This window comes from Hyposmocoma kahamanoa, unplaced genomic scaffold (genome assembly GCF_003589595.1).
Source record: "Hyposmocoma kahamanoa isolate Upper Pololo Valley unplaced genomic scaffold, ASM358959v1 202, whole genome shotgun sequence".
Lineage (NCBI taxonomy): Eukaryota > Metazoa > Arthropoda > Insecta > Lepidoptera > Cosmopterigidae > Hyposmocoma > Hyposmocoma kahamanoa.
The window spans coordinates 2066226-2082639 of record NW_020653726.1 but is presented as its reverse complement, the minus strand read 5'-3'; the positions used below and the strand labels follow the sequence as shown (position 1 = coordinate 2082639).

The 16414-nt window shown below is 37.6% G+C and overlaps 1 protein-coding gene across 1 annotated transcript; it reads left to right on the top strand.

Moving 5' to 3' along the window:
* The first annotated feature begins 4681 nt into the window (after nucleotides 1-4681).
* On the top strand, nucleotides 4682-15701 carry LOC113227054 (acylphosphatase-1-like). Its single transcript, XM_026459923.1, has 3 exons — nucleotides 4682-4898; nucleotides 8272-8398; nucleotides 15263-15701. Exons 1-3 carry the CDS (start codon nucleotides 4814-4816, stop codon nucleotides 15375-15377), a joined length of 327 nt encoding a protein of 108 aa, XP_026315708.1. The 5' UTR covers nucleotides 4682-4813; the 3' UTR covers nucleotides 15378-15701.
* Nucleotides 15702-16414: the final 713 nt, after the last annotated feature.

Sequence of the window (16414 nt, the reverse complement as noted above, 5' to 3'; positions counted from 1 at the left end):
TTTTTTTGCACGATATTTCCGTTGACGTGTTTTGTGTTACAGAACACTGGCTGAAAGATTACGAAGCCATTAACAATATAGATAATTATGTAATAGTCAGTTCGTTCATAAGAAAGAGCTTAAGTGGAGGCGGATCCATGATTATTATTATAGAGGCGATCCATGATTATTATTAAGCGTAACATAAAATTTAAAGAGCGTAAGGATATCACAAATCTTTCTACTGAACGAACTATTGAGATTTCATGTGTGGAATTGGATCAGTTTGTCGTCTTATGTGTATACAGGCCCCCCTCTGCTAATTTTAACGAGTTTGAATTAATTATGGAAGACAGTTTAAAGCGGATTTTTCCAACCAAAAAAAACGTAGTAATATGTGGAGATTTCAATGTAAACCTGTTGGAAAACTGTTCTACTTCTGTAAGACTCATTAATTTGTTTCAAAGTTTTAACTTGATTAATCTTTTTTTAGAACCAACTCGTATTAATGCCTCCTCTTCTACTTGTATTGATAACATCTTTTGTAACACAGACGCAGTGTCTAAATCAATAATAAATTGCTTAAGATCCGACCATAGTGGCCAATTGGCTTCTTTTAATTGTAAAATGAGCAAGAAGGTAGACAATTTCTTAGCAGACCGATTACCACAGAACGAATAATTAGATTTCAAAATAATATCGGCAATAGTTTAAATTCTCTATCCCATATACCGGAGGATCCAAATACTTTATATAACACGATATTTACTACACGACATTAACTATGACCGTATTAATGATACCCTCTCTAAGGTAGTTTATTGGTTTAATGCTAACAATTTATTGCTTAATGCCAAGAAGACAAAATGTGTTAAATTTGAATTACCTAACGTAAAATCGACTAGTCCAAGCATAGAAATAAACGGAGAAAAGTTAGACCTTGTTAATAAAGCAGTCTTCTTGGGAGTGACCTTAGATAGTAAACTTCAGTGGTTTCCACATATATCGTCCCTGGCCAGCAGATTAAGCTCCGCTGCACACGCAGTCCGCAGAATACGTGAGCTTACCGATGTTAGTACTGCTAGACTAGTTTACTTTAGTTACTTCCATAGTATAATGTCCTACGGGATTCTCATGTGGGGTCTCAAGCGGCAGATATTCAAACCATATTTGTATTGCAAAAACGAGCGTTTCGTTCTGTGTACCGTCTAGGCTCTCGGGTATCTCTCAGAGAAAAGTTTAAGGAGACTGGTATCATGACTGTGGCATCACAGTACATTTACTCAAATATTTTATATGCCCGTAAAAATATACATAATTTCAATAAGAAAGAAGATATCCATAATATTAACCTTAGAGCTAAGTCCAAACTCATGGTACCACGATTTCGTTTAACCAAGGTAAACAACTCTTTTATGGGGAACTGTATACGTTTTTACAATAAGATTCCGGAGCATATATTAAGTTTATCATTTCCTAAGTTTAATAAATTTAAAAACTACATTAAAAATATTTTGATCGAAAAATCATATTACAAAATTGAAGACTACGTGTTAGATAAAGATGTATGGAAAGACGACATGGCTCCAGAATCCACACAAATTTGATTCAAAGTGTATTCCATAGCATTTATGTTTATTTGAAAAGAGCAATCCCTAGAGTTTCTTGCTCGTTCTTCTCAGGGAGGTCAGCGTAGTGAACGAGCAGAAGCTTAAATGTGACGTTTTCAAGTGTAAATTTATTTTACCTATGGATCTAATAAATAAATCTAAATCTTTGACTTTGACTTTGACTTAAAGTGTTTGTGCCATTCAAGACAAAATAGATAAATAATGAAGTAAAATAAATGGTCACTTTGTGGCTACCATTGCTTACTAAGGCATACAGAGCTCCTTTGGCCTGATTTTTAAACTACCCAGAATGCCCTGACACGGAAAGGTCAAGTCGTGCGCCTGTTATTAAACGCTACAGCTGTCTACATTTTATTATCAATGGATTGGAGTTTATTTACATCTAAGTATGTACCAAGTTCTATTGAAATCGTTTAACGGAAAGTGTTTTGAAAATATTTGAATATTTAATTCGGTGAATTAAAAACCAAATTTGCGACTCTTGAGATGGAATATTTTCGTCAAATTCGTGAGTCGTACATTCTTAGTTCTATTATTTTGTGATGTAACCCCTTTCCAACAAAAAAAACAATTATCTAAATTTGTTGACAAATATCGGAGTAATATTTAACATTATCGCGAACTGCACACAGAATAATACAGACAATTTGACTGAGACGAAGACAGAGGCCTCCTCCATTTTAATGTCGGTCAAAAAATACTAAGAACGATCTCTACGCCACATTGCGGTGTAAATACTAACAGGCACTTGAATTAGGATCACAGTTTTTGCGCAGCGAACGTATTTGTGCAGACGAATTGACATAATTTAAATTATATTTGAATACGTTGTGTGTGTTCTACGAAAATCGTTGTATGCATATGTGATAGTGCAGAACTGTTCTGTATACGGTTGGACAACGAAATACAACACATATTTAAAATGTCATAGATTTTCCCGTGACGTAAGTATAGTTGATGAAACATTATTTGCACCGATTCGTCTTATCCCTTTGTCTTTTCAGTGCAATAGGAAAAAAGAGTGAGCCGTCTCGGTAACGCACATGCCATCTGTATAGTGCAAACAACTAGTCTAAACACTTTTAAAGCTGCTGTGGTACTAATTTTCTTTGTATGTGGAGTGTTAACAATTCAATACAAAGAGGTACGCCTCACGCGTACGTGCGTGAGCCTCTTAAACTCTTATCGCAGTGTTTGATTATTTAGTAATAAATTATGATCCACCAATGTTTACAATTGACTGATCCACTAATGAATACGATAGACTCAAGACTCAACCCTATATTGACTTTGGCTTACATGTTTAGTTTTTGTTACTGTAAGTTGTTTAGTATGAATAAATGAACAATGTGTATAATAACGCACATACACACACACAACATAGCTCCGTACTAGGGAAACCCTGTGTCGTGGGTGCCACGAACACACACATAGACAACCACAAATTACACCCAAACTCACGAGCGAAATAAATGTAGGCCATACAACTATTTCTTCCGGCCCGGGAATTGAACTTGGGACCTCTGCGTGGCAGTCCGGCATGGTAACCGTTTAGCCACGGAGGCAGTTAAGTAAGTTTGTCAGCAGTTGGAGGACGACGGGGCGGTATGCCATGGGCGTGACCCGCTTCGTCGTGAAGAGGGGAGGGGGAGGACGTAGCTCGTCCTAGGTGCTTGGGAGGTTCCGGTGCGCAAAGTTTATCCCGGATCGTTCCCACTAGAGCACCCGAGAAGGTCACCGTGGCGTTTTAGCCGGCATAAGCTAGGAGGTTGTCCACACGAAAAAAAAGTTAGTCACTTGATATTTTATAAAAAAAGGTTAGTGTATGAAAAAGCAGACCATTGGATGTAGCATAGCAGTATATGTGTGATAAATATCCCCGTGACAATATTTATTTCAGTTGATAAGGCTAAGTTTGCTTATTTGGTGAAGCAAAAAAGGCGGACTTAGCTCAAGTTTGCGGAACAGCGAACATTTGGCACACGTGTCACGCAAAGCACTTCTACTGTGTTTATCGTTCTGTGGCACTATGGGTGGAATATCAAGTGTATTATTTATGAAAAACCTACATCAGTTCACGTAGGCCAATCAAAATCAAATTCAAAACAACCTTACAGAATCCCTAGTTTCATAACAAAAACCTTCACCGAGTCGGTGGTTAATTAGGAAGCAACTACCGGTAGTTCAATCAGTGCCCAATAACATAATTGTGATTGCTCTCGGAACTGTCCACTCCAGACCCTGGTCTGCCGTCCGGTCCTAATGCTTTATTTTTTGTCGGTCGACGTTATAAATTATTCACACAAAACTCTGCGTTACTGTTATTTCGGCACATCTAATATGTTTTACGTAATTTTAACGAATCATTTGAATTTTCAATTATCAAATATTTAGAAGAAGGAAGAAGACCGGAAGAAACCGAAACAATATCCTCACAGCTGTCAATTGCCATTCGCTGGTCATCCGAGGTCATGGAGCGTGGCCGCTTCACTTCAAGTCTTATCTATCGAATAGTGTACGGTTTTAAAAATCAAAGCGGTAAACGCAAGGGCAGCGTTCGTGCGTTATATGCATTACTGACTACTTTATTTAATTAAACGGTGACGAAAATATTGTGAGAAAACCAACGTTGCTGGGAATTGTGTCGAAAATTAAATGGAAATCTAATGGCTTTCAAAAGAGATCGCAGAAAATAAAGATTTTTGCGGTATCTTTGAATACTTTCACGCATTTTCCTATTAACTTTATGGCACTCGTTACAGTATGAGCGGTTCAAAAATTAGCCTTCAGATGTCGTAATTATAATAATGCCTGATACAAGATAATCTTTTGCATGCAACGGAATTGTTAGTTAACAAGAAATATTTTCCGTTTTCATTACGTTTACTGTATGAACGAATGCATAGAAAAAGCATTCGGAGCAATGTATTACATGCAAAACATCAATGCACAATTGTTGGTGTTTAGATTGATTAATTAGACACTCTAATACGCTTCACGATGTTGATGGTGTAGTACACAAATATAAATAAAGTAGGGCGATCGACGTAGCATTGGCACTTGGGCGGGCGGCACACACTGCCAGTAACCAACAGTGACCCAGAAGTTTGGGCGGATTGCTCTCTCTAAAATAAAAATAAGACGTTTTAATTTTGTTTACTTTGTCAATATTTATAAGGCGTGAGTGACTGTGAGAGTGAAATATGGCAGAGGATCGTAGTTCTAGTTGCAGTCCAAATCCAAATGCTTTAGCATCTGTTGAATTCGAAGTGTACGGGCAAGTCCAAGGTGCGTTTTGATATATGTGTAATTTCATAATGTTCACTCAAAGTACAGACAACAACATATTAAGCTACACCTTGACGGATCTTGTTCCGTTGCTCTGGAGGCGATATTCGAACAAAAGTGTATTATAGCTTGATGTGCTGTTGACTGTACAAAGCTGAGCTATAGGGCATAATATAAATTTGAGAAAGGAGTCGTATTAGGTAATCATCACAACGAGCCGTATCTAAGTAGTTGCGGAGGCCATAAAAAATGTACGTCATTTGGTAGAGACTTTAATGTTTTTGTTTCTGTGCAATAAAGATTAAAAGCAATGTACTAGGAAAAAATGCCGCAACATCAAACACACCCACAAGTCAGATTTCTTTAGACTGCGATTCAGTCAATAATTCGCACATGAAACCGAATACTGTCGTAACTCAAGAATTATGGAATTATTAAAACACGATTTGAAAGTTCAAAAAATTACTGAATGGAACTAATAAATGTATATATTCTCGTTTGTAACCGAATGGCTATTTACTTATTACGTATAAATAATTATACTATTATTATATTATAAGATTAATTCCGTATTTTTTCGCATATGAAAGCGAATTTATGCTGTTTGATTTCTATTGAAAATATTAGACTAATAAAGCCTTAGCGCCCGCGGCCAAACAGAATTTGTGTTTTCATTAAGGCAAGAAATAAATTTGTTATTCCTCTTTTTCATATTAATACATTAAAAACTTTCCTTGTTTTATCTCCGACATTAATTAAGCAACTGTAAACCTCGGTCTTTTGTTTCAATCTTTTTGTTTATATTGGGTTTAGGAGATACATGTCTGTGGGTTTAGGCGAGCCATATAGTTTGTGTGTTAAGGTTTGCCCTAAATCTTTAAATGACTGTAATTCTGCGACTGCTCAATTTTACGAGTTACCATTATCATATTTCAGAAGTTTAGACTAACAAACACAATTATATCTTGTAGGTTTAGATAATGCAGCATTTTTTTTAAGTTCATCTAGGAGTTAATTGTTTATACAACCTCAAATGGCTTTATTCATCATAACAGTGAAAATGTTGAACCAATCACTTTGGAAAAAAGTGAAATTAAGGATATACATTGATTAGTATGCGGCGTGAAAACACGATTCTTAAAAATTTCCGCGATAGACAAAAACACATACTTATCCTTAAATTTTACAAGAAAACCGCTGTCTGTATTCAATAGGTACTTACTTTATCAATGAGTTTTTTATGTCAAGTGAACTAAATAGAACACGTATAATATACCATATACATTTTTCAAATGGTTTTAATTTCGTTTGTAAAGAAATAAATTCTGAAACAAATCCAGTGTCCCTGCTGCTCGACCCAAGCAAAATGAATGGTATTAGTATGGTAAAAATTTGTATTCGAGATGAGGTAATATAGACGCTTAAAAGTAGATTTTTTTTCATTCTGTTACTTCCTTTATTTCATGTCACGGCAATAATGTTTATGTTTAAAACTATTATAACATAAATAATAAGCACGATTCATGCTTAGTGTCAAATTATTCATATAATGTCAGTATCTAATTTCATTGTACCTTTGAGCTAAGACCTCCTTTAACACCTTCAATTATTGCTTTCTATCTGCAGTCGTTCTTATCGAGATAAGGCATACTGTAAAATTCTATTAATTTTCAAAATACTGTAAATGTTGATTCAACTTCCTAACCCGTGTTGTCGATCTCTGACCATGCTTGTTTTCCCTACAACGTTTCATACATATGTCTTATGCATATCAATTTTTGGCGATCAATTCAGTATGCTGTACAACACTTGTTAATGTAACATACTCATTTTTAATATTTAGTGTATTGTACTAAGACTTATTTTTTATTGTTTTTCTCTAGTAAGACTAAAATCTATTTGTGATATAATGCCGGAAAATGGTTGGAAATGAAACAAGTTTTTCGGCTCTGAGTCGCGTACACCTATTTGTATTTTTCAAACAAACAAACGTAAAGGACCCGGAAACGTTGGTTTGTTTGAGAAAAAAAAACAAATACAAGCGATTTAGATTTGAAATAATAGTTTAATTTACTTTTAATTTACTACTTAATTTATTTAATTTACTATGTGTAACAATCTTTTCTTAATTATTTCTACGGTGTACTGAAACATCTCTATTTTTACTCCTTGATTAAATTGTGAGAATTGAACACTATCATTATATCATATATATGTTTTTAATGATTTCATTCATTGCCCAGTATTCTTTCTTTTACGTAAAGTAGGAAGCAAACGATAGCACATGGACATCTGCCAGCGCAAGGGAAATACTTCATTTCTCCAATTGCAACAATAATACAAGCAATTACTGGGATCGATCTATTATCACGGACAGGACTATTCTTGCGAATAAGCCTGATATTGTGATATTGGATCGATCGCAGTCGAGGGTATTTCTTGTGGACGTCACCATCCCGCATGACGAGGGTCTTGTGAAAGCTGAAACCGAGAAACGCCGGAAGTATCTCGACCTGGCGCACGAGATCACCGACATGTGGGATGTGGCCTCCACTGAAATAATCCCAATTGTTTTGTCCGCAAATGGGTTAATTCCAGTCAGCCTTTCTAACAGCTTGAGGCGGTTGGATTTCTGTGGCGTGTCGCTTCCAGCACAAATGCAGAAGGCGGTCCTGCTCGATACGGCACGTATTGTTCGCCGATTCTTGGACCTGAGTCCCTGACCCCGGCCGACTGTGCCATTGCCGGGAAATACCGCCTCTCCCATTTAAAAATTCAAAATTAATTTTTTAGGCCTTGGGAGAGGCGAGAGTTTAAAATAAATACGAAAATAATAATAATAATAATAATAATATGTCTTTATTCTAAAACACACCTTATACACACGCATTATACACATAGCCGTACAGAGAAGAAATTTACTGATTAGAAATGAAAATAAATCAAACAGGTAGCAAAGGCGTAACAAACGTAAGGACTTGGCTTCTAAACTAGACAAAATGTCTGTGTCTTAGGAGACAGTGTTCAGTTACGAGGGACCAAATATAATTATGTTGTTGTTGCCTGTGTTTAAAAATGAGTGTGACCGATCGTGGTTATACATTTTTTTTTATTGATATGATTTATTTTTAGTGATAGTTACGTATGAGGTAAAAGATCAGAAAGAATAAGCATAAGTATTTGTGTGTGTAGATTCATGTAACTGCATGTGTGTGCATTCGTGCGCGTACGTGTGTCTGTGTGTACGTGTGTGTGGGTGTGGGTGTGTGTGTGCGTGAAAGCTAAATTTTATTGCAATACATCGGTTTATTATTATCAAAATAGTTGCCATGTAAATATAGCTCCTACTTACAGTAATATTTCTCCTATTCAGGATGCTACTTCACGAAGTACTGCAAAGAGATTGCGGAAGACCTAGGCCTGGGCGGGTGGGTAAAGAACTCCAAGAAAGGGACAATCGTCGGCAAACTCCAAGGCACTAAAGCACAGTTGGATCATATGTGAGTTAATGAGGGTTCTCGAACAATTTTAGTGTTGCCTACCTACAAATAGTCTGTAAAATCTCACTTCCTGCGAACAATGGCTTAACTCTCAGGAAATCTTTCGTGCTTTTTACCAAGTTCTGAATTGCCTCGAGTGCTAAGATAATTGAGTAGGGAGACCGGGGCTTTAATTAACAGGGGTAAGTATTAACAAGTGATTTTCTAAAAAACTATAAAGTGGACGTCACTAGCGATTGATCAAATTTGTGCCTGCGACAGTGTTGCACAGGTTGAGACGCACCAGTGGCCATCAGTATGTCATGGGAGCGTGTTATGTGCAGTGCGTCTATTTTTGGCAAGTAAAGATTTTTTTTCACCTTACGATTTTTTGATTTTTATGCAGAATAATTGATTTTGCCGTGTTAATGTTTATTTCCTAGAAGCTGGTTTTAATCTCAATAAAACTACATAGCTTTATTAATCCCACTGTAAACTATTTTTTACCTATGATTTTTTTAAATTGAAAATGTACCCGTGGGGCTAAAATTAAAAAAAACCGACGGGGCAAGTATTAACAAGTTAATTCTTACCCCGATGTTGGGCTAGTATTAAGAGGGTGTCTGGATTTTTATTTCTTGTTTATATACCTACCAAATTTTTTTTGTTACAAGTTACAGCATGAGGACGAAAAACTACTCAAGGCTTGACTTCCTTGAGGGATTACGAGTCAGCTGCTCTAGAAATAATGGAGAAGAAAAGAAACTACAGGGAAGTAGCTACAGAATTTCAACTCCGCTACGTCACACTGTTCAAATTTGTGAAAAAAGGGAAACAGGAGTCGCAGTAGAAGTAGTTATGTGATAGAACAAATTTAATGTCTAGTGAACCAGTGACTGAACCTTCAGGCATGTAAAAAGATAAGTACTGTATACCAATTTTAAGTATAAATGAATGTAAAGTGAGAGAATAAATGCCCAGGGAAGCGGTTGCTGGACTATGAGTGATAGAATGCTTTCTAATCGAAATCGTAAGACCTCTGCCAAAATCTCAGCCACAAATTCAATTGTTACGATTCAATTGAGACCCACGAGAAAATTTGCAATCAAATCTTACCGACACCCAAAAAACAAGCGCTGGAAGAAGAAGGAAAAAACAGAAGTTTAAATAGAAAAAAAATAGAGAAAACAGGAAAGACATACAAGGTAAAGGAATGGGAAAGAATACAGGAAAAACAACTGAAAAAAGGAAACAAAAGGGAAGATTACGAGTAGAAAAACGGAAATAACACAGAAGATTACGAGTAGAAAAAGGGAAACAATAGAGAAAATTACGAGTAAAAAAGGCAAAGAAAAAGCTGCAACACTTCAGAAGACGAATATTACTGTGTTGTTTAGGGTATCTATACAATGAAGATACATCCGGTGGGTGTGGACATCTTATGCAAGCAGTAAAATTTGTTAATTATTAGAAGTTATTTAAGGATTTGTTAATTTTTTATTCTTGTATGAAAAAGGTTTTTTGTTTCTTTTCGTTTATAAAGCTGAAACATTGTTGTATAGCAAAGTGTTTGAACTTTTTAAGTCTGATGTTAATTATTTAACTTAATAAAAAATATGATTATTGTAAATTATTGTTTTGTTTTAATAATGACGGATTAAGCCAAGTATGTTAATTCTTGCCCCTTCTGTTAATACTTACCTCAGAAGCGTTAATTCTAACCCCGAACGCGGGGTAAGTACTAACAACCGACTTTTCTGACTAAATATGACTTTCTGCAAATTGTAACCGTTTTTTATCAAATTAATCCCAAGATTATGATAAGTGAATGGTTTAAGCATCATTTAACATAAAAATCAAGTCAAAATGTTAAGTCGTTTTGAAGCTACAGCTGAAAAAATATTTTTTGTTAATTCTGGCCGGTAGTCAATATGTGTTTGGTTAAATTGTTAATCAAAGTTAAACAAGTCAAATTATGTGTACAGTATTAATCCGACACGTGCCCGTACAGGCTCATTAATTCCTCAATCCCATCCATCTATGATATGGTTCTGCTTTAAACCAAATGGCCACCTTGGATTCAGTTGAAAGGCATGCCAAGAGGTTAATAGGCGACTCTGAATCAGTAGAGGTGAAGCTGCAGAGCCTTGAAAACCACCGTAAAGTTGCCTGCTTATCAGTATTCCAGACGTCGTAGTGGATACAAAAAATAGGTTACCTATCAGTAGTTCGAAATGAAATTTTCCAGAAATAACGTTTGATCGAAATTTCATAACCTCGAAAGTAATTTTGAGAGGAAAATGTTTTTTCTTTTCTATTCAACATATCCTGAAAGAACAACTGTTTCGTTATATAAGGTATATCACGGAAAATGTGCGAGGGGATTGCACGATTTAATTCCGCCTTCCCCTTTCCACTATCGGGGGACTTGACTTAGGTTAGGGTTCAACCCTTATGTTGTGGATATGCCAAGAATTCGCACGCAACGCTTCCGCATTTACAAGGCGAACGGCAAATGAGTGGAATTATCTGTCTGCGGATTTATTTCCTAAACGTTATAACTATCACCTTTTCAAGGCAAGAGTGTATATGCTTTATTTAGATATACATACTCCATCGTCAGTCAAATGCTAAGTGCGCATTTTTTTAATAATAAAAAAACTCACAGGTCTTTCAGTGGTCTGGCACTGGGAATTGAAATTGGACCCCCTCTGCACTTGAGGCAAGCGTTTTCCCAAATAACCTAGAGTATATAATAAAATAACGTAATCAATTATTGGCAAACTGGTATAATACAAATAAAATTACGAGTGTTGCACCAGTTTCATATGTCATTTATCAAATTTTTTACGATACCAAGTGTGGGAGGAACAAATCCTGCGCCTTGTGGTACGCCACACAACTGTCCATAACAGTTTCAGTGCCACCCAGAGTTTTCAATCACAAGAATCTGAGAGGCACTGCAACTGTGCCGGTCACCCGGAGACATAAGTTGGCAAGTCCCATGCCTGTAATTTCACCAGCATCCTAACTCATGCAAACTGTGAGAAGTTTCTTTAGATTAGGAAAAATTATACATTACTTTTATTTTGTATATAACTTATTTTGTTAGTTTCTCCAAGACGTTACTTTCAAATTACTGCATTTTATTATTGTAGTGAAATAAGGTTACTTGGTTCTCATAATGAAAGTCTTTTTTAGTATATTAATAGAGGGAATAAGTAAATCTTTCTATTGAATTTTTATATGACACCCTATCAAACTGAGAGTTTGGCAAAGTCTCAAAACGTGTTTTTTGTAGCATATTCGGCTGTGTATCAATTAGTCGCCCGTTAACATGTCAATGTCACGAAAATAGTTTTTGTTGCCAATTTGAATTACAAAGTCTTTAAGAGCGTTATAATTATCCGGAAATTCATTTGCTTATTTACAGAATTATTATTAAATGAAATGAATGAATTCTGCTAACTGGTCTAGTAGAAGTCGAGGATTTAGAAAAGATCAGTGGGATTCAATATATTGTTTAAAATTATCTATCTAAACATGATCGGGGTGCAACTCCTGTATTATTAGAGTAATTATAGCCATTCGCGAGAATGCAGTAGAAAACGGGTAATACGGGTTAATCCAAAGGTCTACAATATTACGTAAAACCTAATAATAATCTTTTAAAAACTATCTTAAATGTGTGTCTCATGGATAAACCCGGATCACTTTTATTCAGATTGTTATAGCGTGAATTCCGTTGAAATCCGATTATTCCGACTTTAATTTTTTTTTATAATATCAAACGACGGGACGAAAAAGTCGTGCACCTGGTGGTAGGCTACACGCCTGTCTATAACAGTTGCAGTGCCACTGAGTGCTTTAAATCGCAAAGATCTGACGAGTACTGCCACTGCGCCCGACACCCTGAAACATAAGTTGACAAGTTCCATGTACCTGTAATTTCTCCAGCACCCTTACCTTTCAAAACCGGAATACAGTAATGCTGACATTACTGCTTGGTGGCAGAAATAGGTAAGTGGCAGTACTTCCCTGGGCGAACTCTTTCACAAGGAGCTCTACTACTACTAGACTTATTATCACTTGCCAGCATCGGAAGTATTTGGGACGCATTCTTAAGTAAATTACAGAAATATTAAACAAAGTTTGACAAAATGCTGTTTTAATGAACCTGGGGGTCTAATTCCGTTCTCCGTCAGACATTCGTCCGAAGAAATTACTGTCAAATAAGTATTATTTTAGCAAATCAAAACACAATGTGAAAAACGCATGATGCTAATGAAGCTTCAGACTTAGCTTCATTAACATCATGCGTCTTTAACTTGGTCGAGTATTACTTTATTTGACAATAACTGTTTCGAACAGAGAACGGGAGATGTGAACTTATTTAGGACTATATCTGTTCGAATGAATTCATTATTATTAAATTAAACTATTAAATATTTCTAATTTAGCTGCACGTTTAGTAGCAGTAAATAATAATAGCAGTCTTGTAAAAGAGAGAATTCACGGATATACTGCCACCAAATCACAGACATATTATATCTAGATAGACGCTGCAAGTACAGCAATTTGTATGAAAACCAAACTTGCGTTATTTTTTGGGTAACCTATCACAAAGTCGAAATTTTTTTTATCCGAAATAATGTTTGTTCGAATTTTCATTACATCGAAAACCGATTTCGACCGAAAAATTTTGAATATTTATCGCAAAGACACGATTGGGTTCAGTTTGGTTAGGTTAAGTTAGGTTTAAAAGAAAAAAACCTAAAGTTTAAAAAAAAAGTTTAAAAGAAAAAAACCTAACTTAACCTGTTGCTCGGAGAGCCTACGTCCGGTGCCGACGCCAAAACCCGTGCCAAAGAAGAAATCCTGGCCGGGTTAGATCGGGATCCATGGGGTCGGCCGTATCGTGTGGCACGGAAGAAACTCCGTGCCCAAAGCGCTCCCATCACGGAGACCATGGCCCGGATCTCCTGCGAAGTGGTAGGGGAGCTTTTCCCAGACCCTCCTTAACACCTCTCCCCGGTGATGGCCCCACCCTCCTCACCGGGGGAGGGTCCCTCGCAGGTCCCCTCTGTTACTAAGGGAGAAATAGGAGCGGCCCTGTTCCGACTACGGGGCAAAAAGACCGCACCGGGACCGGACGGCGTCCCGAGTTGGGTGCTGTATTTGGCAGCGGAATGCCTAAATGAGTTGCTCCGGGGACTGTTCGACACGTTCCTACGTAGCGGGCAGTTCCCGGAACAATGGCAGCAGGGCCGACTGTGTCTGTTGCAGAAGGAGGGTCATCCAATCGACTCGCCTTCTGTCTACAGGCTGATTGTGCTGTTGCACGAGACGGCCAAGCTCTTCGAGAGGGTCCTCGTTAACCGTCTCGTTAGGCACCTCGAGAAGGTGGGGCCTGGTCTCTCGGAAGCCCAGTACGGCTTCAGGGCGGGGCGGTCTACTGTCGATATCCTGGATGCCCTGAAGAGTCTTACGACAGACGGCGTGGATAGGGGGGAGGTGGTCATGGCTGTTTCCCTTGGCGTCAAGAACGCCTTCCACAGCTTTCCGTTCGAGACACTGAGAGAGGCGCTCCGGTACCATAGAGTACCTCCCTATCTCAGAAGGCTTTTGGAGGCGTACCTCCAGGACAGGGTGGTTCTATGGGAGGGAAGAGACGGGAGGCTACACCAATGGCGCGTCGGGTGCGGCGTTCCACAGGGGTCCGTGCTGGGCCCCATGTTGTGGAATGTTGGCTTTGACTGGCTCCTACGCGGTCCGCTCCTTCCCTGGACTAGGGTGATGATGATGACACCCTCGTCACTGCTCGGGGCAGGACTTATGAAGAGGCCGCGCGGTTGAGCACCGTAGTGACATCTCTGGTGGTAGAAAGGATCCGTCTGTTGGGCCTGAGGGTCTCTATACCCAAAACGGAGGCCCTCCTATTCCATGGCCCGCGCAGAGGCCGCCCTAAGGAGGCAAGGATCACCCTTTTCGGGGAGACGATCCCAGTCAAGGCCTTGTACTGGACGGAAGGTGGAACTTCAGGACGCATTTTGCCTAACTCGCTCCGAAGCTGGTGGGTACCGAGAACTATTTAGTGATGGAAACCTCCTTAAGCTCGCTCTAAATAGATTCTAAATAGAATAATTAGAAAATAATAAAAAAGAAAAAAAAATGTTAATTACTTTAAAAAAAATTAAGACTTTAATTTTTAATCGACTTCAAATATTAAAATTATTGTCGTTTCAATAAAATGAGCTTATTATATAACATCTTTTTGTAATAGAAGATTTTATCGATTAACTTAAATAATGAAAACTCACGTCAGTGTATGAAATTGCGACTGCCTTAATTAATTTTACTAGATGGTTTTCTGTTAGTAATTGATGAAATTGATGAATGGCAAGACAAAAGAAATGCCTCCAAGTGATAATGTAAACATTACTGCGTTCCAGTTTTAAAGGGAAGGGTAAGGGTACTGGCGAAACTACAGGTACATTTGTACCAGATTACCACTAATCTGGTACAAAATCCACATGTTAGAGCTCTTTGTGAAAGAGTTAATACAGGGAAATACTGCCACCGTACCTGTTTCTGCTAAATAACATTGTGCGAGCATAATTGAGTTCTGTTTGTTAAGAGTAAGGGGTGCTGAAGAAATTAGAGGCTCGAAACTTTTGGGAACTGGAACTACTGGGAATAAACTCACGACTTGTCAATTTTATTTCTCAGGGTGATGGGCGCAGTGACAGTGCCTCTTATACATTGGTTTCGCTTATCACCAGAAGCACGACTTGTTCATTCCGTCATTTGAATCATATAACAAAAAAGCACTAGTATTGATTTAATAGAGTATGTCTGATGATGAAGAAATGCTTTTTTGTCTAGGATCGACTGGCTTTCTACTACAGGCTCTCCAGGCTGCAAGATAGAGAAGTGCGATCTCACCAACTGGGAGTACGTCGTTCGGCTCGACTATCATGACTTCAGTATACGATTTTGAATCATTTTTGCTTCATGGGTCTTAGACACAACATAAACACACCAGAGAATTAACATCATTGCATTAACGTTTTTGTTGTTTAGCGATTGTACAACTTAATCGATCGCAATGAAGGATAGTAAATTTCAGTGCTTGTATTATCAGATTTTGATGTATTCTTTTGTATTTTGTTTGGAATATATTTTTTTTAAACTTTGTTTTGTTAATTTTTAATTTAATTTCATGAAAAATTCTCTAGTCACCTCTTTGGAAAGATTCTTCCTCTGAGACAGAAAAGTATACACACACGCAAACGCATGCACGCAAGCTTGCATACTTACTCTCTTTGAAAGAGAATTTAGTATTACACAATCCTTATGAACGTCTCCAACGTCCAATTAACGTCTCTCACAAATTTCAATGATTCAATGATCATGTTATTAGGTTGGTTTATTTTAATAATAATAATAACGCACACACTCAACATAGCCCTGTACTAGGGAAAACCCTGTGTCGCGGGTGCCATGCACACACATAGACAACCACACATTAGATCCAAACTCACGAGAGAAATAAATGTAGGCCATACAAATATTTCTCCCGGCCCGGGAATCGAACCTGGGACCTCTGCGTGGCAGTCCGGCATGGTAACCGTTAAACCACGGAGGTAGTTAATTTTAGTTACTCTGTGAGAGCGCTGCTGGTGCTGGTGGAGTTTTGTAGACTGTTCAGTAGGATTGTAATGTAGAATTGTAATGTAGCCAGGAGAGTAGTAGTCTCCGCACTCAGCGTGCCTTTGTACATATTGCTTCGTAGGTTTAAAGTTCAAAGTTCAAAAGGGTAAAGAACTAGTGGTAATAAATCCAGTTTTATAAATATTTATTCCAGTTTTAACAACATTTATGATCTTTAAAATGTTTATCGTACAAGAGATTTTTAGTAACTGGTAAACGGTTCGAAAAAATAAGAAGAGAAGACGTGTTCGCTGCCGCAATCGGGCAAGGAGTGACAATGGAACGAAACAAAATTAGAATGCGAGGCAAAAGAAGTATGGACAA

What these genes read in the sequence shown, in the direction of transcription:
- LOC113227054 (XM_026459923.1), top strand. Translation starts at nt 4,814, where the DNA reads ATGGCAGAGGATCGTAGTTCTAGTTGCAGTCCAAATCCAAATGCTTTA. An exon ending in AGTGTACGGGCAAGTCCAAG is followed by an intron (nt 4,899 to 8,271) that starts GTGCGTTTTGAT and finishes TCTCCTATTCAG; the next exon opens with GATGCTACTTCACGAAGTAC. An exon ending in AAAGCACAGTTGGATCATAT is followed by an intron (nt 8,399 to 15,262) that starts GTGAGTTAATGA and finishes TTTTTTGTCTAG; the next exon opens with GATCGACTGGCTTTCTACTA.